The sequence below is a fragment of the Balaenoptera physalus genome (genome assembly GCF_965194825.1).
Source record: "Balaenoptera physalus genome assembly, chromosome: 18".
Classification (NCBI taxonomy): domain Eukaryota; kingdom Metazoa; phylum Chordata; class Mammalia; order Artiodactyla; family Balaenopteridae; genus Balaenoptera; species Balaenoptera physalus.
This window is the reverse complement of record NC_138899.1, coordinates 55,699,933-55,722,779: the sequence shown is the minus strand read 5'-3', so window position 1 is coordinate 55,722,779 and position 22,847 is coordinate 55,699,933. Positions and strand designations below refer to the sequence as shown.

General features: G+C 42.5%; 1 protein-coding gene across 1 annotated transcript; it reads left to right on the top strand.

Moving 5' to 3' along the window:
* The first annotated feature begins 292 nt into the window (after positions 1 to 292).
* On the top strand, positions 293 to 21,129 carry OLFM4 (olfactomedin 4). The gene is made up of 5 exons (XM_082435847.1): positions 293 to 700; positions 5,674 to 5,826; positions 11,613 to 11,825; positions 13,660 to 13,819; positions 20,278 to 21,129. The coding sequence occupies exons 1-5, from the start codon at positions 506 to 508 to the stop codon at positions 21,078 to 21,080; spliced, it is 1,524 nt and encodes a 507-aa protein (XP_082291973.1). The 5' UTR covers positions 293 to 505; the 3' UTR covers positions 21,081 to 21,129.
* Positions 21,130 to 22,847: the final 1,718 nt, after the last annotated feature.

Sequence of the window (22,847 nt, the reverse complement as noted above, 5' to 3'; positions counted from 1 at the left end):
GAGACAGCCTGGGCAGTAGCCAGTGAAGAGGGAATCCCCTGGGGAGAGTCACAGTCTCTAGATGGAGTTCCCTAGCTTTCCCTGGAAAGCAGCATGCAGGACAATGGGGGGCAGGGGACAAATAGAGATGGCTTCTGGGCAAAAGATTGAGGCTTACTTTTCCTTCCTGGGGTCCCCAAGCTCTTTTCATCCACAAAGACTACTTTCATCCCATCTGTTTCAAGGAAGCGTCAAGTCGGAAACCAGATATTGGGCTTGAAAAAGTGCATTTGAGCTAAGATTTGGTAAGAGATACCCAGATTTAAGGGCAGCTGGCAGAGTGGGGCCCAGGATCGGATGTGCAGGTGACTCAAGTTCCCGGCTGTCCTCACCTTCCTGGGTGCTCAGGTGCTCTCTGGCAGCTTCCTCTTTCCCTGCAAACTGGCCCAGGGGGAAATCCCCACTGGGCACTATAAGAGGCCCTGGAGTTCCTGCAGCAGCCAGTGGCTCCAGCCCAGAGCACAAGATGAAGCCGGGCCTCCCCTGCCTGCTGGCCCTTCTGTGCCTCCTCCACTTAGATGCTGCGAGTGTTTGGGGGATCACCACCCCCTCTGCCCACTTCTCCACCACCGCCTCCACCTCCTTCCTCACCTCTGACTTCAGCACCAGCTCCACCTCCACCTCTGGCTCTGGCTGGTCCAGCTCCAGCTCCAAGTCCCAGGTGAGGATGCCCCAGAGTCTGATAGCCGCGTTCCTTCCCTTCCTCTGGCTTTTTGGGGAACTGAATATAATTTCACGGATGGCTAGGCCTGAACACTCGAGAAGATTTACGACTCCCTTTGTTAATTGTAGGTGCCCTGAAAATGAATTAAAACCTGGGTAAAATAATTGAATTGTTAGCAGGAGAGACAGCCTTTCGGTTCTCTGGCTGGGGGCTTTAGGGAAAGAATCTAAGCTTTCAAGAGGTTCTCAAACCTGGCTGCACTTTAGAATCGGGGCAGGGTGGAGGGGACTAAAAAAAAATGAAGATGCCTGGGTTCTCTCCCAGATACCAGCTGTTAGGGGATGAGCCCTGCCAGTAGAAGCTCCAGAAGTTTGTCTAATTGATTTGCGGCTATCAGGGACCCACAGTGCTTTGGTTGGAGACCTGACAGTTTCCCTGAGCCTGTTTGTAAGGGAGATGGGTGACAGAAGGTGGAGGAGGGGTCCCTGGTCTTTGGGAAAGTGCTGTTACACATGCATAGTTCCCTGGAGGAGTGTTAACTCTTTTCAGTCTTTCTTATAAGGCATTTTAAGAGCCATTTCCAGCTCAGAATGACAATAGCAGTAGCAACAAACAAGACAAACAAACAAACGAATGAAAAACAAAGCATGCACTAGAAAGGGACTGGTCCAGCTAGCCCACATCTCTAGAACGTGCAGTGAGCCTTGTTCTTTAGGGGATGAGCCCTCTTTGGATCTCCTTTGAAGAAAGGGAAAGAGGCACAGAGGGGTGAGAAGTTAGGGCGCAGGAAGCAGTTCCTCCCTCCATCAGCTCTGGGCTTCTCTGTAGGAGTCCTGCTCTGCAAAACCTAGGCTTTCCTTGCTAAGGTGTGATTTGGAGTGGGGGAGTCTCAACTCCCCCCGAGGCTGTCCTCTGCACTTCTATGATCTTTACTTACAGGTCAGGTCGCTGTTTATAGGATCATCTGAATGGAAGGGCCAACGGGAAAAGAGGAGGAAAAGACTTTTGTTTTCCTTTCACCATCAGAACCTCAAAGGCAATGAAAATTTGTCAATTATGAAATGAAATGGTTTGGACAGGGCTCAGAAATGGCAGTAACAATGTTTACTGAGTGCCTTATAAATGTCAGGACTATGTTAAGTGCATAATATATATTATCTTATTTAACCTCAGAGGTAAGTACAATTAATTGTCCCATTTTAGAGATGTGAAAACTGAGGCTTAGTGAGATGAAGGCATTGGCTTAAAGTCAATAAACTAGCCAGTGTTACAGCTCAAACTTAGTTGTTCATGCTCTTCACCATCTCTCTCCATGAAGCTTTCTATATTTTCAGAGAGTATAGATTTAAAGTGCTTATTTTGAAGAAGAGAATGGCTTGGGAATCATGAATATGCACCAAGATTCTTTGTAGCCAGAAATCAGACATATCATTTTATTCCATGATACTAAATGACTTCTGGGGACAATGAGAACTGGTTAGCATTTTTTTAAAAAGATTAAAATGAAAATTAGTAGTATATTTTGAGGTTTTATCACCAATCAGAAACCAGTTTTCAGGTAAGGTGATCAGCTAAAATAATAGAAAAGAAAATATAGGTCAAGAAACAGAGAAACCCAAAGTGTCTGTTGTTTGGTAAGAAGATAAATATTTAAAAGTAGATAAGGAATGGTAGTTAAATTATACTTAGAGTTTTTAATTTCCTTCCTGGTTTACTTATCTCCCTCTGGTGAGTTAGTATCACGTCTCCAACTTCTTTTTTACAGCAGGCTAGGTGTCACTTCCGCTATAAACCCAGTTTTCTAGGGCTGCTTGATGAGCTCTTTGCAAAGTGGAAAGGAAAACCCCTTTATAACTGTCATTGAGCAAGTTCCAAACATATCATTTTCTGTACTTTGAAAATGTTGAGTACCATTATTTTATGCCTTGAATCTTTACAGGCACTTAGACTTGGCTGCTAATTAGAACCAATTGCAACCTGAGATCACAAATGTGAGTCGCACCTTCGCTGGAGTGCTCAGAGCACTCCGCCAGCCTCAGGTGTCGCCCTGCAAAGAGGGGCGCTGCTATAACGGTCCTCAACTCACAGACAAGAAAAGGCTCGGTGCTTCGCCTCACACAGCAACTGGCAGAGTCAGAACCTCGAGTCACATGCTTTTGTCATCAGGCTAAAGGGCTTGTTGAGGAAAAAGACACTAAGGCTTTCATAATGACAAGGGGCCTGACTCACTGGGCCAGAAGTGGGTCTTATTTGTCTCCTTATTTGTCTCTTATTTGTCCGGCTCCAGACCAGAGCCTGGCAAGTTGTAGACACCAGTAAATGTGAAATGAACACAGGCCGAGTGAGAACTGATCAGTGTAAGGTGTCTGTGGGGTCCACAGGGGGATCACATACCCTTCCAAAGGCCAAGGGGACAAGTGCTTCTTTCTGTCTCCCATCCCCCATATTACACTCACATAGAGATTAAGCATTTGCCACAGAAAGAGACCCATCACCATTAGTTTCATGGTCTTTGAATGCGAGGAGCAGAAATATCTCTAATGGGAAACACTGATCAAACTTATGGACCATTTTGATGTCAGCTGAGCACGCTGGGCTGATGATAAGCAGGATGGAAGGTGGGAAGTCCACTGTGCTAGGACAGAGATGTTCAATACAAGACAGTGGAATGGCTATCAGCAGGTCTCATAATTATTTGCCTGCCTTTCAGGTGAACTTCAGGATAAAAAAGTTGTGAGCTAGTAGTTTCTAGTTGATTGTCTAGAGACTGCTTGATGATCTCTACTGTTTATGGAGTTGACAGAGCTTTTTCAAGAACTCTCAGAATGGTCCAACCCTGTCTTGTACAGCTAATTGACCTCCCCTTGTCAAAATGCGATGCAAGACCGTTGTTTTTTTGGTAGACAGTTATTATAATAAGCTATTTCTTCAAAAGTCCATGATGGCATGGACAGGTCCTCCTGCAAAAGCCTTGGCACGCTTGAGCTAGAGTCTTTCTACCTTCCGTGGGAGTGATAAAGCTGGTTCCCAGGGAAGCTGCTCTCTGACAGGCTCCTGGTGTGGCTTGTCTAGTCTTTATTTGTCCCTGGCAACGGCCCTTCCCTTACCCTCCTCCCACCCCCAGTGTTCAGCATAAACCTGTTCATCCCTCCTCCTTACTCCCCAGTTTGTGCAGGTGTGGGGTGTGATTGGCAAAGAAAGTTGAGGCCAATGTCAAGAATTAACGTGGCACAGAGAGTTTTGCGTACAAATATATATATATATATATATATATATATATATATATATATATATATATATATGTATTTGTTCATCTTATAGAAGATTAGGTTAAAATAACAAGCAATTTGGCTGCAAAAGCCTGAATTAATTGGTTCAGAGGTCACTGATGGACTAGATCTTGATTATAGAAGCATCCACGTCCAGCTTGTTCAGGAATCAGGGAAGGTGGTAGACATTAAATCACAGAGCACACAACCTCAGCTACAGCCAGCTGACCTCTGAAATATTGAGAAGTGTAGCCTGCATTTCTTCAGACTCTGAAAACCATTGCTCTCCCCTTGGTAGTTTCAGAAAGAGACCCTTCGGGCTGATGTTCCACAGGTGAGTTTTGGGCTGGCCGTCAGAGAAGATCATTGAAAGGCACAGTCAGTCGGCTGCCAAGAGTTACTCTGTAAGGCAATTGTAGTAATAAAAAAATGTTAATTGTGCCGGGATCCCCTTGGGGAAGTTCAAAGGGGACAAAAGAAAAACAGGATCTTTCAAACCTGTCATTTTAAAATATGCAGTGGCACCAAAGTGTGAGCCTGAATATATTAAAGAAACATCAAATATTTTAAAATGACTTTTCTGCAAGTGATAAGCTGGAAAACTTAAAAAGAATTTGCACAAAATCTTCAAACTCATACATTGCTCAGTTTTTAACAAATGGCTGGTTTGTTGCCGTTTTGAAGGATGTTAATTACACACTTTCCCAGGTGAAGAGAGGATGTGAATTTGCGTTGCATAGCTTCACTGTAACCCACATCCTTGATGTTTTCCTCACTTTCCTGAAAGGCATTGGGTTGGGGCTGGGGTAGAAGTGTGGAAAAGAAAATGAGGGCGTAGAAGGAAAAGGAGAGTGACATTTACTGATCACTTGCCATGTGCCAGGGACTTGGTTTACATTACTTGGTTCCTCTTGGGAACAACCCTGTGAAGCAGGTTATCTCTATTTGACAGATGAGGAAACAGAGACTTAAAGAGAATTCAGGTCCAGTAAGTGATAGAATTGCCAACTTAGGACTCTCATCGCGTCTTCTTTTTCTTTTTTTTAAAATAAATTTATTTATTTATTTATTTATATTTTTTGGCTGCGTTGGGTCTTCGTTGCTTCGCGAGGGCTTTCTCTAGTTGTGGCGAGCGGGGGCTACTCTTCGTGGCAGTGCGTGGGCTTCTCACTGCGGTGGCTTCTCTTGTTCCGGAGCACGGGCTCTAGGCACGCGGGCTTCAGTAGTTGCGGCGTGTGGGCTCAGTAGTTGTGGCTCGCGGGCTCCAGAGCACAGGCTTAGTAGTTGTGGCACACGGGCTTAGTTGCTCCGCGGCATGTGGGATCTTCCTGGACCAGGGCTCGAACCCGTGTCCCCTGCATTGGCAGGCGGATTCTTAACCACTGCGCCACCAGGGAAGTCCTCTCATCACTTCTTTATTTCTTTTTCCTTACATGGGGACAGTAGTAGTTTCCTTAAAGACTCTTCCAGAAAGGAGAATGATATGGTTTGCTTAACAGGTGGAGAGGTGGCTGAACACTGAGCTACACTTGGGAGACATGGCAGCAGCTTTGGGGTGTTTCTATGATTCCATTCATTTATGTATTGAACTCCACTCGCTTGCCTCTGAGCACTCTTTTGACAAGCCAGTTTCTGTCACTCCCCTTGCCAGAGGCTCATTTCCCGGCTTATTACTGATGTTGAACTTATTTTTATTTACAGTCGTTGTCCAATTTCACCGGCTCCAAGGATGACCATGGGACCTGTCAGTGCTCCGTTATCCTGCCAGACACCACCTTTCCTGTGGAGAGAGTGGAACGCTTGGAAATCATAGCTCAAACTGTCACCAAGAAGTTCGAGAAAGAGCTTTCTATAGTAAGTATTTTATTCTTTTTTCCTCTTCCAACAATATCTTAAGAACAAAATACTTTTTATTCAGGACTTTATAAGCAGCCTTTCTTCACTGTATCAAAGAGCACATTTGCATCTAATGGAAGCTTTAGCATTTATTTCACAGTAACCTATGGAGTTCTTTATAGCAGGAAGAGTGAGAGCACAGGAAGAAGATGGGATGGAGGTGAGTCACGCCACAGGATAAACTCTCTTCAGTATCATGGTGTGCGTGCAGCTGGAAAGAAGCCTGAGCTCTCCCTGTAAATTTCAACTCTGAAATCTGTATTTGGTTTTGTGGCTTCTTCCTTTTGGTCTTCTTCTTGGTCATTCCTCCAGCTTTGCCTTCTTTTCTTTCCTCACCTCTGTCCTCTTTATGTTCTATCTTCCTGCCCTTGCATTTTTTTCAGCCTATTCTATTCCATTCCTCCTTTCCTTCATTTCTATTTCTCCTCTTGCCTCAGTCCTTTCTTTCCCTTTTCCTTCTTATTTTGTTTTTGTTTTTTACTTTTTTTGGTCTTCTCTTGCTTTTGGTCTTTCCCCTTCCTTCTCCTCCTCCCCTCCCACAAATCTCCCTCTCATCTTCCTTCCTTCCTCCCTCTTTTCCTCTCTCTTCCTCCTATTTTCTCTTCTCAATTCACTCTCTTTCTTCTCTCCCTCTCTCTCTTTCTTGGGGTTAGCCTCTATTGTCTCAGCAGGGACACTACATCGGATGCATCCAGCATTAGCCCCAAACCGAAGGCTTCCCTGGCAATTTGAAATGAGACTAGTAGGTGGCTCAGCCTTGATACAAACCTCCACTTGACCCCCTGATTACTGCTTTCTCCAGCCAGAGGAAGTCATCTCACGGGGTTAGCCCTTCTCTGAGCTGGCTGGAGCAATGAACTTGGCATTCCAGTTTTGACCCCTTTAACCTTTTTAGCCAAGTTAAAAATCAACCAAAAGCGCTTCCATCTTCTGTACAGGTGAAGTCCAAGCTAGGCTATCATCACATTATGCATTATTTAATACCATTCCATTAATTTACAAGGAGCTCTGGCTTCCCTGCAAGATTCAAAATAAGTTTTCCCAAGAAATTTCAGCTCAGCTACCTCAACATCGAGCCTAGCTCTCTTTTAAGACAAAAGTTCTGATGAGGCTGAGCCCCTGCTTTCAACCTGAATTGGTAGATAAATATTCTAAGTTTAAATGAGTGTCCAGGAAAATGTGTTTGACGACTCCAGGAACCTAGCTTCTCAAGAAATAAAATGTCCTTGAATTAATCAGCAGAAAAGGCACAGAACTAAATTATAAATTCCACTCATTAATATTCATAGTCTTATTCCAGCATAATCAAGTACAGATAAGAAGTTCTGCATAAAAACATAACAAGTGGAGGAAAATCCTAGGTAAAGATCTTTTCAGTTAGAGTCATTTGCTTTGAAATAGTGGAAGCTACTGATATGCATGTCTTCTTGGCTGGCAGGGATGTGAAGGGCAGTTTGAAACCCCAGGCTGCTCCAGGGAGAGGTTTGTGAGTCTGGGACATTTAATTCCAATCCTGTAAGGGGGGCAGGTGGTATCCGCCTCACTAATAATTGGCAGGGAAGAAGTGTGGACTAGGTGGAAAAACTTCCAGTTCTGAAAGTGTCAGTAGCTGGTTCTAAAAAAAAATCATGATTGAGGCCTGAGAAAGGAATTGACCTGCCCACTGAGATTTGCATAATGGATTCGGGGTGTGACAGGTGAGGATATCAACCATAACAGTAAAAGCTTCCCTTCGTGCTTTTCTAAATGTTTCCGGTTCTACTCTCAAGCAACCCTTTAAGGCACATAAACCAGTGTTCTTTACCCCATTGTAGGGATGGAAAAACTGAGGTTCATAAGGGTAAAGAGACATAAATGTAAAGGTCTTTTGGCTGGTTAAGCCAGGTGAGGAATCTGGGTCTTCGGAATCATTCTCTTTCAGTCATTATCTTGCCTCTCTGCCATGCGGTTATCATTCTCTAAGAAGAGATGCACCAGGTCAGTAATGCCTTCCATCCAAAAGTATCTCTTCAGCTGAGGGCTTTTGAGTTTCCAGGTGAATTATTATAGCTGTCCCTAGGTTGCCTTGGAAATCACCGTTTATCTAGAGGCCTGGGGGAACGCCCGTTTGGGCAGGCCAGTAGAAAAGGATGTGGACTGTCTTACTTTGATTCATTATCTGTCAGGACACGGAGAAGACAGGGACGGCCTCTGCATAAGATGCTGAAAGCATTTTATACTTTTCTGTTGTTATGAGATGTCCCTGTGTGACTGTACTTAGAAAGGAGACAACACAGAGGGCGGCTCAGAATTTTTTTTTCTCTAGAGGGTTATGGTCTTTGGGGCAAGTTATTTAAATATGACACTTTTGCTAATAGTTCCTCATGCATGAGAGGGTTGAGGCAGCCTGGGAGACATTTAGGCAACCCATAAACAAACAACATCCATTGAGCGACGTTTTGTGCAGTGAAATATAATAAATTAAAAGGTCAGATTGAAAAAAACCTGAAATCACTGTCTAATAATTGCTGTAATTTATAGGGCATCCATTACACCAGGCACTTAATATACATTATCTCTAGAGTTTACAATCATCTTGTGAGCTTGATACCGTTACCCCCAGTTTATAGGAGGAAATGAAGGCTTAGAGAAATTAAGTGATTTGTCCACGAAGTACTGAAGCCAGATTTGAGCTTAGGTGGATCTAGCTGCAAAGTGCTTCATATGTCTTGATGGCCAATTCAAGCTCAATTAATCTTGCTGTTAAAAAATATATTAAAATGACAGTATGTGGTAAAGTACATTTATTTATTTCAATTAATCTAGCTATGGTGATGATCACAGGTTTTGAGGAACTGGCAGAAACACAAGCCAACTAATTCTTTAGCTTAATAGCCAGCTGGGGCTGCATCCCTATCTATTACAAGACCACATTGACTGTATAGAGCAACAACCCCCCAAAGAGATTTTGATGCTTAGAACCCATCAATGACATGATACGGGCATAACAAACAGAAGAATGGGAACTCTGAATGAAGGGCTGAGGGTTTGAGGGCAAGTGTAGATGAGTCGTCTAAAGCTCAAACTTGTAGTGACGGGGAGCTTTACATTAAAAATGTTGACCCAGGGAAGTGTCCCTGTAGGGCTGGACACATATTCTTGCTACACATCCCCAGGTAAACCGGGCACCTCTGCTGAGGCTGCACCTCCCAGGGAGAGTTGGGATGTTTCCAGAATTGTCCATTCCATCTCAACACTAGAGATCCGTACACGTGAAGAGTTTAGACTCACAATCTATTTAAATTAGTAACATTCACACCACGACGTCTTTCTGGCCCATTCTCAAATTCTCTCCTGCCTTCTGTAACTCCATGGACGATTCCAATTTTCCTGAACATCCCAGAGCTATTCTTGACATTCCAGTCAAGTCCAGTTCTTGAAGGAACCTCAAGATTTTCCCCAAACAGATCTGTAGAGACCCTTTACTTTGGGGCAGAACAAGGGCAGGCCCACCACCATACGTTCTCTGAGGTTTGCAGTGAGAATCCGGGAGAGCCACATTTTATTTAGCAGTAATGACAGTTGAACTACTCATTTTTTATAGAACAACAGCTGTGATATGCCACCAAAATGTTCCAGGAAAGCTGAGGGTGTTTCATTTGTTCCAAGAGCTGGCAAGGCCAAATGCCAACAAGAATATTCATTTCACAAACTTCCATTTCTGCCATGGGTTGGCACTTCATTATTATTATTATTTTTCTCACAGCCAGGGTTTTATGCCTGATTTTTGGAGAAGTTGAAACCTGGCTACCTTATATATGTGTTTGTACTTTTGAGTGGGACTTGCTAGGTATATATATATTTTTTAACCTCCTTATCCACCAAAATGTCACCAGCCTTATCAGCATCCTCTAATGGCAATGAGCATCAGTTGACGAAGGAGATACACTAGCAGTGCCAAGGGCTGCGTTTTCAACTTTCATTAAAATTCTCTTTGCCTGAAGCCCTAGCCCTTTATGTTCATGGCCTATGTGTCTAATTTGTACAGTGGGGTTAAGTGGAAGGGCTAAAATGACAGAAGTTAGGGCTGCTTTTGGTATTAGGAAGATTAGAGGCTGACATCTGGCTCTGAATTCATCCAGGCCCTGTGGATCAGCTTCTTGACATTAGTGAAGTTTGGGGGAAAAGTATTACTTCTCTTCAAATTTTTAAAAAGAATATAAAACTGGCAACTTTTAATGAGCAGGTCCTTAAAAAAGCCATGGCATTTCTTTCAGAGATCAGATACGGAAAGAGCCACCAACTGTGTTTATTGAAATATCCATTTGGAGATTCCAATTATACACTAAACCACCATGGGAATTTTTGGAAGTATTTTAACTTAATGATCAGACATTCAAAAATATGCAACAAATGTGTAATTTAAAGGTCTGATTGCAATAATCAGTTCGTGGAATAAACTTGGAATAAATATGTGGGTACACTTAATGAAATGTGTACTTTACAGTTGCACATACCCTCACATATTGTGGAGAAAGTTGGATCTTTTTTTTAAATTGAAGTATAGTTGATTTACAATGTTGTGTTAGTTTCAAGTGTACAGCAAAGTGATTCAGTTATATACATATATATATGTATTTTTTTAAGATTCTTTTCCCTTATAGGTTATTTCAAAATATTGAGTATAGTTCCCTGTGCTATACAGTAGGTTCTTGTTAGTTACTAAATAGACATTTCACCAGAGAAGACGTCAGATGGCCAAAAGGCACATGAAAAGATGCTCAACATTGCTAATTATTAGTGAAATGCAAATCAAAACTACAATACCTCACACCGGTCAGAATGACCATCATCAAAAAATCTACAAATACTAAATGCTGGAGAGGGTGTGGAGAAAAGGGAACCCTCTTGCACTGTTGGTGGGAATGTAAATTGGTACAGACACTATGGAGAACAGTATGGAGGTTTCTTTAAAAACTAAAAATAGAGCTACCATATGATCCAGCAATCCCACTCCTGGGCATATATCTGGAGAAAACCATAATTTGCAAGTTGAGTCTTTATGCCACTCTGTAGAAGGCAGAGGGGCTCAAAACTCATTGCATTTGGTGATCAGAGAAGAAATTCTTCTCAGAGCATTTCTCCCTCTTCTAGAAAATACTTAGATTTAGAGCGGTGTTTCTAAATGGAGGGAAGGGGGTGGTGGTGGTGATTTTGCACCTGGGGGATATTTAGCAATGTCTGGGACATTTTTGGTTGTCACAGCTGGGGGGTGGGTAGGTGCTATTGGCATCTAGAGGCCAGGGTTGCTGCTAAACATCCTATAATACACAAAAAAGCCCCCCACAAGAAAGAACAACCTATTCCCAAATGTTAATAGTGCTGAGGTTGGGAAATCCTGATTTAGAGCGTGTGTACTAAGCAGAGGAGGGCGGGCAAAAGACTGATTCAAACGAGTTTAGTTTGACGAGCTAATATCTTCAAACATTAAAAGGGAGATTAAAATATACTTGCGAATGATGATTCTGAAGCACAATTATTTTTAGTCTAGGCAAGTGCAAAATCCACCCTCTCCCCCACTGTAATAATAAATTCTTTGTATTTGGATAGATTTTAAAAAATATTTAGGTAAATATATTTTTGATCCATTTCTTTACTTAAAAAAGATTGAAGGCAATCAAATAGTCCCCGAGGACTTGGTTAGTGGAGGAATGCTGTATGACATCACTCTGAAAACTGACTTGAGCTGTTTGATTCCCCTCCAGGTGAAGGAGTATGTGCAATTAATCAGCGTTTATGAAAAGAAGCTCTCAAACCTAACCGTCCGAATAGAGATCATGGAAAAAGATACCATTTCTTACACTGAACTGGACTTTGAGCTGATCAAGATAGAAGTGAAGGAGATGGAGAAACTGATCGAACAGCTGAAGGTCGGTTTTGTTGGAAGCTCAGTGATCGTTGACCAGCTGGAAGTGGAGGTAAGGAATGAAATCACTTCTTGTGCATTAATAATAAAGTCTCTTCAGTGAGCAAGTGCTAGGACCAGGATCGGAGTCCCTCTTCCGACATCTAATTCTGTACTCTCTCATAACCGCTTGGCAAGGCCCGTGTTCTGTTTTAGATGGACGCCTGGCTTTGAACAGTAAATTACACACATTGGGAACATGCTGATTGAGGAGTAGGTGTTGTCTAACGGTCAGAGTCCTGCCCCAGAACCAAATGGCCTTTCAGTGTCTCTAGAAAAGAGATGACATAAGTGTGAACAACTCCATGGCCAAGCTAGATCAAGGGGTCTTCTCTGTTCTGGATTTCTCCTCACGGGACTAGAAGACCACAATTTTGGATTTGCTAGGTCTGTTTCTCCTTTTAAATGATCACATAGTCCGGATCCCTCTTGGAATGCTTCTCCACATACTCCACAAGCCTCTTTAAAGGAGTTTCTTGTGAGGATGTTTTCGTGAAGCCTTTTAAGCTCTGTGGGTAAAGACTATCCCATTAATGTTATGCTTGGGTAATTTATTTTTTATTTTTTTTAACATCTTTATTGGAGTGTAATTGCTTTACAATGGTGTGTTACTTTCTGCCTTATAACAAAGTGAATCAGCTATACATATACATATAGCCCCATATCTCTTCCCTCTTGTGTCTCCCTCCCATCCTCCCTATCCCACCCCTCTAGGTGGTCACAAAGCACCGAGCTGATCTCCCTGTGCTATGCAGCTGCTTCCCACTAACTATCTAAATTACATTTGGTAGTGTATATATGTCCATGCCACTCTCTCACTTCGTCCCAGCTTACCCTTCTCCCTCCCCGTGTCCTCAAGTCCATTCTCTACAGCTGTGTCTTTATTCCTGTCCTGCCCCTAGGTTCTTCAGAACCTTTTTTTTTTTTTTTTTTTAGGATTCCATATATATGTATTAGCATACGGTATTTGTTGTCCTCTTTCTGACTTACTTCACTCTGTATGACAGACTCTAGGTCCATCCACCTCACTACAAATAACTCAATTTCATTTCTTTTTATGGCTGAGTAATATTCCATTGTATATATGTGCCACATCTTCTTTATCCATTCATCTGTCAATGGACGCTAGGTTGCTTCCATGACCTGGCTATTGTAAATAGAGCTGCAATGAACATTGTGGTACATGACTCTTTTTTGAATTATGGTTTTCTCAGGGTATATCCCCAGTAGTGGGATTGCTGGGTCGTAGTGGGTAGTTCTATTTTTAGTTTTTAAGGAACCTCCATACTGTTCTCCATAGTGGCTGTATCAATTTACATTCCCACCAACAGTGCAAGAGGGTTCCCTTTTCTCCACACCCTCACCAGCATTTATTGTTTGTAGATTTTTTGCTTGGGTAATTTATATCAACAAGAATTTACTAGCACAGTCATGACATGGGCTATCATTGAGAATTCCAGTTCTGTATTTTAGAATTTAGGTTTTCTCTGGCCCTCACCATTCATTAGAAACTTAATTATAGTACGACATGAGTAAACACGAGTTTATAGGGGAAGGTTATTAGAGATGAACTTTAATGGACACTTGTGGATACTTAGACGGAGCCTGTTCTCTGTTATTAAAGCTGTTAAAATCTTTGCCATTTTCTTCTTGTCACACACATCGGCCTGCAATCTGACAGACATTCACGCTAAACCATGAAATGTATTCTTCCAAATGAAACCAGTCAGAAGAATCTCAGGTGTATTCTCTGGCAATGTTTCCCTAAGTGACATATTCAGCCCTGGAATGTTTATGAAGGAAATTGCACAATAATATAAAGTCACTCTGAATTTTGATTTCCTTAGATAAGGAATATGACTGTCCTGGTGGAGAAGCTTGAGACGCTAGACAAAAACAATGTCCTTGCCATTCGCCGACAAATCCTGGCTCTGAAGGAGAAACTCAAGGAATGTGAGGACTCTAAAGTCGAAAACCTTCCTGCCGTACCCCCTCCCCCTGCACCAGGTAAGGGGGTCCCATTTTTACCAGGCCCCATTAAGAGCTAAGGGTTGGGTGGGGAAGGGCTCTGGGATTGTGGAGGTGAAGGAAGGATGGGATTTTTGTAGCTCTGAGTTTACTCTTCCCTGCTTTTTAATCTCGCCTACCAGAGCTCTACATACTGTTGTGTCCTGGGGCTCACAGAGGAAAAGCACAGACGATGAGTTGATTTAAGACAAAATTAAACAAGTTACGCATAACCTCTTTGCATTTACTAACAGAAGAAATGTCTCTACGGTGATTGTCTGGTTATCAAGGGCCGGGTGAAAGCCCCTGCAATCTGCGTGGCATCCCCTCCGGGCTGTCCTGGGGATTGTAAGGGCTGATTGGCTCATTTATGTGATGAGCTGGGTTACGCCTTGAATCCTCCATCCCTCCTTCCTTCCTTCCCTCCTTCCTTCCACCTCTTTATTTCTCCTTCCTGCTTTCCTTAAATGCACGTGCTGTGGAGTGCATCCCAGGATCCAGTGAGGATTTAACGGATGGCTCCACGTGTCCAGTATGTGAAGGTGTGTCCTGCCGTCCCTCCTGGACTGTGAATTCTTGGAGGGCAAAGATGGCGTGGCCCTCTCTAAGGAACCATCCTTGGAGGGGGTTAAGTGTAGCATAGAGGTGGGTGCCCATAAGTACCTCCTTGAATGGGCCGGTGGAGTGTAGGGGTCAGGGGCATGGCATTGTGACCCCAAAGGCCTGAACTTTCCAGCTCTGTAGCCACAGCAGAAAGATTCTTAATCTCCTCCTTGGTAAAATGGGAGAACAGTAATACCTACCTTACAGCGTTGCTGTGAGGATTCACAAAACAAGTCTTGGGAAACTCAGAGCTCTGTGATTGGCATTTATACACTGGTGATTGTTATTGTTGTTAATGAGGATAATTGAAGTGAACACCTTGCTGCAAACAAAAGCAGTGCTAGATCCGTGTGCGTTCTGGCACATCCCTCCAGGACATCTAAAGTCGCAGGGTCCAGCCCTGGAGCCAGGGTCATAGGGAAGCTCTCTTTGCACATCCTGAGCATCTCAGCCTGAACAGGGACAGTATCTGTTCATCAAATCATACAGCTCTTGTTATTTTCATTCATTCCTATTGTCACAACCTGCTTCCTTTTGGGCCATGCGTTTCTGGATCCTTGTCAGTGTCGCTGGTTTCTTTAAGGCTTTAATTAAATACTGCCACAGTTATAAGCCTCTTGGTGTTGTTCAGAGCCCTACCTTCCCTCCCTCTGCAGTTGGGAATCTGTCACAGTATGACATGCAGAGGTTTGGGACAAAGGCCATGCTCTGTCCTCTGTAACAAACCTGGCTAAATGTGGTCTGGGATCAATGGTGTCAACGTCGTCATTGGAAATGAGAGCTCATTCTGCGGGGCCATGGAGGGCTCCCTGAGGGCAGGAATCAATCAGCGACCACTCCTGATACTACCTGAGCAAGTCTTTCTTTCCTTCCTCCATCCCTCCCATCCTTTTTTCTCTCTCTCTTTTTTAAACCTCAGCAAATTGTCCTCATGAAATAGCTTTTTCTGCCACAGTTTTCTATGCATCCCTTGGAATGAGGACATTTTAGAGCAGGAAAGAACATTCAGGGCTGTCATGTCTCAGAGGAGTGGACTTAGTGGTGAGGATACTGCTTTTCCTGAGGCCACACAGGCAGCTGGTGACAGAGCTGAGGCCGAAGTGCAAGGCCCCTTGCTCCCTGTCATCTCAGGACCTCGAGGGTTAGACTTCAGTAACTCAGGGCCGGTGGTGGGGGAGAAAGTACATGGCTTACTATCTAAGGAAGAAAACAGTGAGTCTGTTTACTTATTTTTGTTAGCTTTTTTTTTCTAGAACTTTCCCCCAGGTCCTCACACTTAGACTTTTGTGAGCCAGCCCAGCCCAGCTGTGTTGTTTAAACAAATTGGACGCAGATTTCCTCTCACTTTCCCACAACCTTGGCTGTAGCTGGATCCCTGCCAAGCCACTTGGCCCTCCTCCAGCTCTGTTCATATTATATTTATGATGTTTATATTAAACTGACTTTTTGTCATGTTTTGAAATCAATTTCTTTCACTTGCTCTCTTTCTGTTTGGATTGGTTGATAATGCAGAATTGGAAAATCCCCAGGCACAACAAAGTTGTGAGCCTGTGGAGACTTTAATTAAAGTTTCGCACTATTATGGGACTTTAAAATCTGGCCTGTCTGCTTTTTTTCACTGCAGAGTTGCGCGGAACAAAAAACACTCTATGCAAGTTTCAGCTATAAAGTAATTCTGTGCTCTCGTGGGCCCTCTGGGCAGCTGCAGTTCGCTACCCCAGCGGTCAGCTTGATCTGAGAGCCAGTACATAGCATTAGGGTTCGATAAAACCTGCTTTATAGATGGCTTATGCTGCAAATGGCATCCTTTTCTGCTTCATTTCATAGAACTTTCTAATCTAAAATAATTGGCCTTGTGTGCTCATTAACTGTTTTTCCTGAAAACAACTGACTTCAGTTTCTCTCTGTTCTCCCCCTGAATCTAAAGGACTGCAGATAGGAAAGTGGGATGTGAATGCCCAGGGGTCATCACTGTTGTGCTCAAAGATGCAAGGATCTGTGTTGGCACATAGTAGGTGCACAGTAAATGGTCCACGAAAGATGTAGGGTGACCGGCCAAAATTCCAAGCCTAGGGAGGAACAGAGTGTTAGGTAACATATATCCATTTTGTCAATTTCATCTTAATCATTTTATGATTATAACCATTTTAATTGTATTATTGTCTTTGCTCAGACAAAGTTCACTTGCCCAGGTGAGAGAGGGCATTGATGGATCCAAGATTAAGTTTCCTCTGCTGGTATATAATCTTTAGCTTTAAAAAAAAAAATGCTACTAGCCATGAGACTTTAAAAAAGCCAAGTTAGAGTATTTTAAAGTCTCACCATGTGGCCTCCCAGGATATTTTCAGAATACCATGGCCATATCTAATAAATTGCATGACAAAGAAGAGATTGCCAACCAAGGCTATCGGGTGTAGAGGGTTCCTTGCATTATGTTCAGTGGAGTGAATACCAGGCTCTTGGAAACTTTCAGTTATGTACCAGGGTAAAGAGCTAGAGTTTTATAAATAAGGGTAAGGTGAGTTTGGGGGATTTAATCAGTTTTTATTTCCACAAACATAATTTGGTGCCACTGGGTGGCTGGTCCTGTTCTGGGCACTCGGATTATCAGGGTAGGTACAGAAACCTGCAGAAACCACTATCTTGGAGGGAAAACAGTCGTGTAAACCTTCATTTGTAACATGGATGTGATTATAATGCTGATCGTTATCATTTATTGAGTCTAATGTATATGTCTTCTGTCTACTCTTCCTCACAATTCTGCAGAGTAGGTATCATTATTTTTCCTTTAATGTAAGGACACTGAGGCTCAGAAAGTTAGGTAACTTGCTCAAGGATATGCAGCTCATAAGTGCTGGAGTCAGGATTTGAATTGGAATCTGGCAATGTTTTCACTGTACCAGGCTGCCCTCCACAGATGCTCTAATGGAGAGAGAGGTGCACCTGTGATTCCTAGAGTGACAAGGAAGTTGCAATAACTCACCAACCTGATTAACACCAAATTAGCTTGGCTTTTTTGCTTGCGGAGTAGCTGAAAGGGTACCTTCGCTCTCAGTTCTATGGTGTGTTCTCTTCCATCAGGAAATGCAAAAGGATTCGTTGGTTTTTCATAATTCTCGGGTCAGGGTTGGACAGTGGGTTGTTGTTCCAGTGGTAGGATAAAGTTGGCATAAAGAAAGAAAGGAATGGAGTATCTCTAAGACCTTGAAATGCAGGCTGGGAAGGGGTACAAGATTAGAAAGGGCGGGGAGAAGCTCGGTGTAGAAGGGGTGGGCGGATGGGGTCTCTGCTTGGGCTGGATGAGCAGTGGGCACTGGGTCGGCTGTCAGTTTCACTCCTATTTCTAAGACGGTTTGTCGCCAGGAGTCGAGGAAACCCGCCATAGCCTTGTCAGCCGTTTGTCACTGCTGTAGCCACATCTGTAGCATGGACAAGAATACTTAGTTTTCTTCTTATTTCCACTTCCTTTGATGAGAGCCAGGGCTCTAAAAATGGTCTAAAGGAGATAGAGGATAAAGAGAGGATGACAAAAAGGACAGGAGATGTTTAGAATTGTTGTGGGGTGAGGAAAAGAGATTTAAATGACATGCAGTTTTAATATTTATACCAGCTACAATTTTAATCACCTGGTCAACTTGTGAAATGATGAGACATTAGTAGTAGTAGTAGTAGTGATTTTTAAGAGAAGTTTATTTTGGTTCCTTCATGTCTGAGGATTTCCACATCTAGGACAGAATAGTTTATTTTCTTTAATCCCATGATAAAATGCTTGAATGTGTTATATGCATCGTAAGTTTTCCTTAAATAATTTGTTGCTGTTGGTTTGGAATCTTTCCTTTCAAGGAGGGCAAGATTCAATTAAGCAAATAATGCCTAAGTCTTCTAACCTGCAAGGAAAAATTGACTTTCTTTCATTTCCTCAGAGTGAAATGTAGTTGAATAAATAAGTTCTCGGGAAGGTATTTTAACTAGAAAATCCAGTTTGTAACATATGGAAACTCAAACAGTTTTTGTTATCATTAAACTGAACACACCGCTAACTTTATTTTAATAATTCATGCATTGTTTCGTAAACAAAAGCAAACAAGCATTCATCTGAGAGATCACTTTTAGAAGAGGAAATAATAATTTATAATTTTATTTATTATTTCTTTAGTGGAGAGCAGTCTCTTGGCTGAACACACGTTGCTTTTTTATTTATGAAATGGTGCATGCATTATTAAAATAAACCCGCGACTGTGTTCTGCTTAATGACATGCAAAATTATTTGAGGTTGGGTACAGAGTGGTTTCATTTCTCTACCTGTTGTATGGCTGGCTGGCTTTCCCACCAACTGCGGATTTATGAGAGCATTTAAGGAGCACGTATTTAATTCTAGGACCAAAAAGCCCCAACAGATTGGAAAAATAAAAGCAGGATTTCTAGTAATGGTTTCATCTCTGAACAGTCCTTGAATGAGGAGGGGAGAAAGAGGAGGCATTTAGCAAGGAAAGGAATGGGTCTTTCTGTATGTGTCAGAGGCAGGGACTCAGAGTCAAACGCTTTGCACCCCCTTGCTCCCCACAATGTTAATCTCGGGCAATTCTTTGGAGCTCTGCTTCTGGCCCAAGCCCACCTCACACACTCTCCATGGCTCCCTGATTCCCTCCAAGCATTTAAAGGATGAGGGAAAATGATCTCAAATGTATCTGAAGTTGACTTTTCTCTGTAATTCCAATAAAATTTATGACCAGTTTTTAAAGGGTATTTGTTAAGATTCCAGAAAATGTGTGTTCAAATCTTTAGATAGCTATTGTAAAAATACTGGAGGAATTTTATTTTATTTTTTATAACTCATAAACGGTCTGGGTTGGCAGGCATTTCAGAGGGAGGGCTCTGCAAAGGGCCAAATTGCCCAGACTGAGTTATGCGCCCAAGTGTTACAGGGAATGTAGATTCAAGGACCGGTGAGTCTGGTCCCACTTGATTGTACACATTGTGACAATGACAGCAAAAGATTGGGAACGATGAAGTGCTTGCCTGTCATTCTGTGGCACAGTAGACTATGGCTTATGAACAGCAAGGCCCAACTTGTAACTGTGCAGTGAGATGGGTCACCAAGTGATCTATGTGATAGGCTATGCTTTGGGCACAGAGCAGGCAATGTTGCCCTATAATAACTTCCATGGCTTCTCAAGGCTGAAATCCCACCATTAGAGGACCTCTTAGAGGTCCATTAGGGGACCATCTTTCTGTATCCTTTAAAATGCCATAGTAAAAACTTCCCCTTTTGAGAGTAGCTTGGGGCATCATTGGTACCTGGTGTGGATATGCCCTTGGGGTCCCAGGGAAGAGCAGAGGGTGAAGGGAAGAAAGACTTGCCTAGGACAGACTTCTCCTTCATCCCAGTTCTCCCTGACCCTGGTGAATAGCAACTTCTGGCTTTATGAAAATAGGGTAGCATTCTCATGTGATCTTACTTTCTTGATCTCTCTATAAGAAAAAGGAAATAAAATAATATTGGCAAAACGCTTTCTCATAGAAGAAAATATATTAAATTCACCAAGTCCTCCTTTCCTCTTTCTGGGCCCTCAATGCTTTTTAATATGGCTCTTGGGAGTTTCATTATCCCCATTTTCCAGATTGAAAGCTCATCCATGTGAATAGAAGGTAGTGCTCTCTAGAACTGACAGCAGGTTTGCACTGAGACTGAAACCAAGAGTAGGTTTTGCCTCTTCTCCATCAGGACCACGGTTGTCATTGAACGTTGACAAGAAAAATGTTTATGGATTCCTTTGGTTCTTAGGATATTAAACTGTTTGTATCTTGTCATTCATTTTCTCTAAGAACGCCCTTTTATTTGCTTGTTCCTCTAGGGAGCTGTGCTCACGGCGGTGTGGTGAACATCAGCAGACCGGTTATGATTCGGCTCAACTGGAGAGGGTTTTCCTATAAGTATGGCGCCTGGGGTCGGGATTACTCTCCTCAGCATCCAGGCAAAGGGCTGTACTGGGTGGCACCTTTGAATACTGATGGGAGATATTTGGAATATTACAGACTCTACAATACACTGGATGATTTGCTGTTGTACACACATGCCCAACAGAACAGGATAACCTATGGCCAAGGTGGTGGTACAGTAGTTTATAAGAATAACATGTATGTCAACTGGTACAGCACCCGGAACATTGCCAAAGTTAACCTGACCACCAACAGAGTTGCTTTGACTCAAACTCTCCCTGATGCTGCCTATGATAACCGTTTTTCTTATGCTAATGTTGGTTGGCAAGATATCGACTTCGCTGTGGATGAGAATGGATTGTGGGTGACTTACGCAACTGAAGCCAGCACTGGTAACATGGTGATTAGCAAACTCAACGACACCACACTTGAGGTGCTAAACACTTGGCATACCAAGCAGTATAAACCATCTGTTACTAACACATTCATGGTGTGTGGGGTTCTGTATGCCACCCGTACTCTGAACACCAGAACAGAAGAGATTTTCTACTACTATGACACAAACACAGGGAAAGAGGGTAAACTTAACATTGTAATGCAGAAGATGCAGGAAAACCTACAGAGTATTAACTATCATCCTTTCGAGCAGAAACTTTTTGTCTATAATGATGGTTACCTTCTGAATTATGATCTTGTCTTCCAACAGATACCCCAGTAAACTTTTATGTATTAGGGTAGAGAGAAATAAAATTTTTGTTGACACAAAATGGTCTTCTCCACTTATTTCGGTATCTGTGGGGGAGTGAGGGATGGGAAGGGGGGGCGGGGCTCAGGATTCAAAAGTGTATCTGCTTAGTTGTAATGTTTGGGAGCAGAGTTCTACCACACTAGAGACTTAGGACATTGCCCTGATTGGATGAGTTCTCTTGGAAGCCACCTGCTTCCTGGGATGCATTTCTCAACTGAAATAAGGTCATTTCAGGGTGGGTTGTCAGAGGTCTCGGGGCATCATGGTTCTAAGGAAGTCTTCGGTGAGGTGACATCAGGAAATTAAGGAACTTAGAGAGAACTCTGTATGGCCTTGGTGATTCTTTGTACAAAAGAGAGGGCTCAAGGACAAGTTCCCCTCCATATAGTTTGGTTAATTCGTCCACATCTGAAAGAAATCTGGGGCTTAATTAGGCAGATTAATATCTGAAGCTCCTTGAGGGTCCAAATCTCCAACTTTGTTTTTCTTACTGGCATGTGGAACGATGTTTTGTATGTATCAGATAAGTAAATTCAGTGTGCTTGTATTCTATCTGTGAAATGCTCTGAGTTTTCTGGAGAAAAGTCCTTTTAGGCATTAAATTATCTAATCAGTCCCAGATGGATCTGCAGAGGAGGCACTTGGGTTTTTCTTTTCTCTTTTGACCTTCATAAGAGTCAGTAGAAGACTCCTACCTCATAACTTCATTCCAAAGGCAGCTCAGAAGATTAGAACCAGACTTACCAATCAATTCCTCTCACACCTCCCCCAAACTCCTACTTAAAAAAAAAAAAAAATTAACCAGTTTTTAATGGAACAGATATAAAACAAACAAAACTAATTTTCTTTTGTTTCATCATGAACTTTTACTTTCACGACTCTAAGACCATAAGAAAAGCAAACGGCCGTGATAAAATGGTAGCCTATCTGGTTCTATAATAAAGCCCTTAGAGCATACGTTAGACTTGTATTAAGTCATATCAATGGCTTCATGCAATTTTTGTCTTTAAGCCTGAAACTTGTAAGAAAATAAAATTTTAATTTTTTTTGAGGAAGAAACGTGGAAAACAAATGGCTTTATCATCCCGTCTTGGTCTATTTTCATTTGATGTTCAGAAGTCTTCGTTGATAGGACTGGCTCCTTAAATGCTGTATTCTTCCCCTTTTAATAAATGATTAAAATGTGGTTTGAAAAAGTGTTGTCTCTTGTGTTTTTTCACTCTTTTATTTTACTGTTAAAAAACCCTCTTACCAGTCCACACTTTGCTGTGAGGTTCAGAGAATGGCTACCTCCCAAACGCCAGGACACCTAAGAGCAGAGAAGAGCATCAATACCTTTTAAGACTCCAAAGTCAGGGCTGGCTCTTTAGTTCTCATTTCCCTTTAAAATCCATTCTCTCTGGCAGCTTTTGTTGTATGAGCCTGCACTCTTTTCTTTTGGGATGTGATCTTATGTACTTATTAATTTGCATGACTGATGTGATTATTTCCAATGTTAGACTATATTTGTGTGGCTTATGTTCCTTTTCCAACTGAGCTATCAACATGGGTCTGAAGCTTCCAGATCTTCCCCAAACAGGAGGTCTTGGATAGAAAGCAAAGAGACTAACTGGCCACACTGGGGAAAGAATACCTTTCCCCAAAAAGAATGTGTCGGGGCACAAGTGACCTAGAGTTGAAAGGAGAGATAAGATAGCGGAGTGAGTTTTACTGAAAGGCTTATTTTTAATCCATGCC

Coding starts and splice junctions, on each gene's coding strand:
- OLFM4 (XM_082435847.1), top strand. CDS start 506: ATGAAGCCGGGCCTCCCCTGCCTGCTGGCCCTTCTGTGCCTCCTCCAC. Junction 701..5,673: donor GCTCCAGCTCCAAGTCCCAG/GTGAGGATGCCC, acceptor TTTTATTTACAG/TCGTTGTCCAATTTCACCGG. Junction 5,827..11,612: donor TCGAGAAAGAGCTTTCTATA/GTAAGTATTTTA, acceptor ATTCCCCTCCAG/GTGAAGGAGTATGTGCAATT.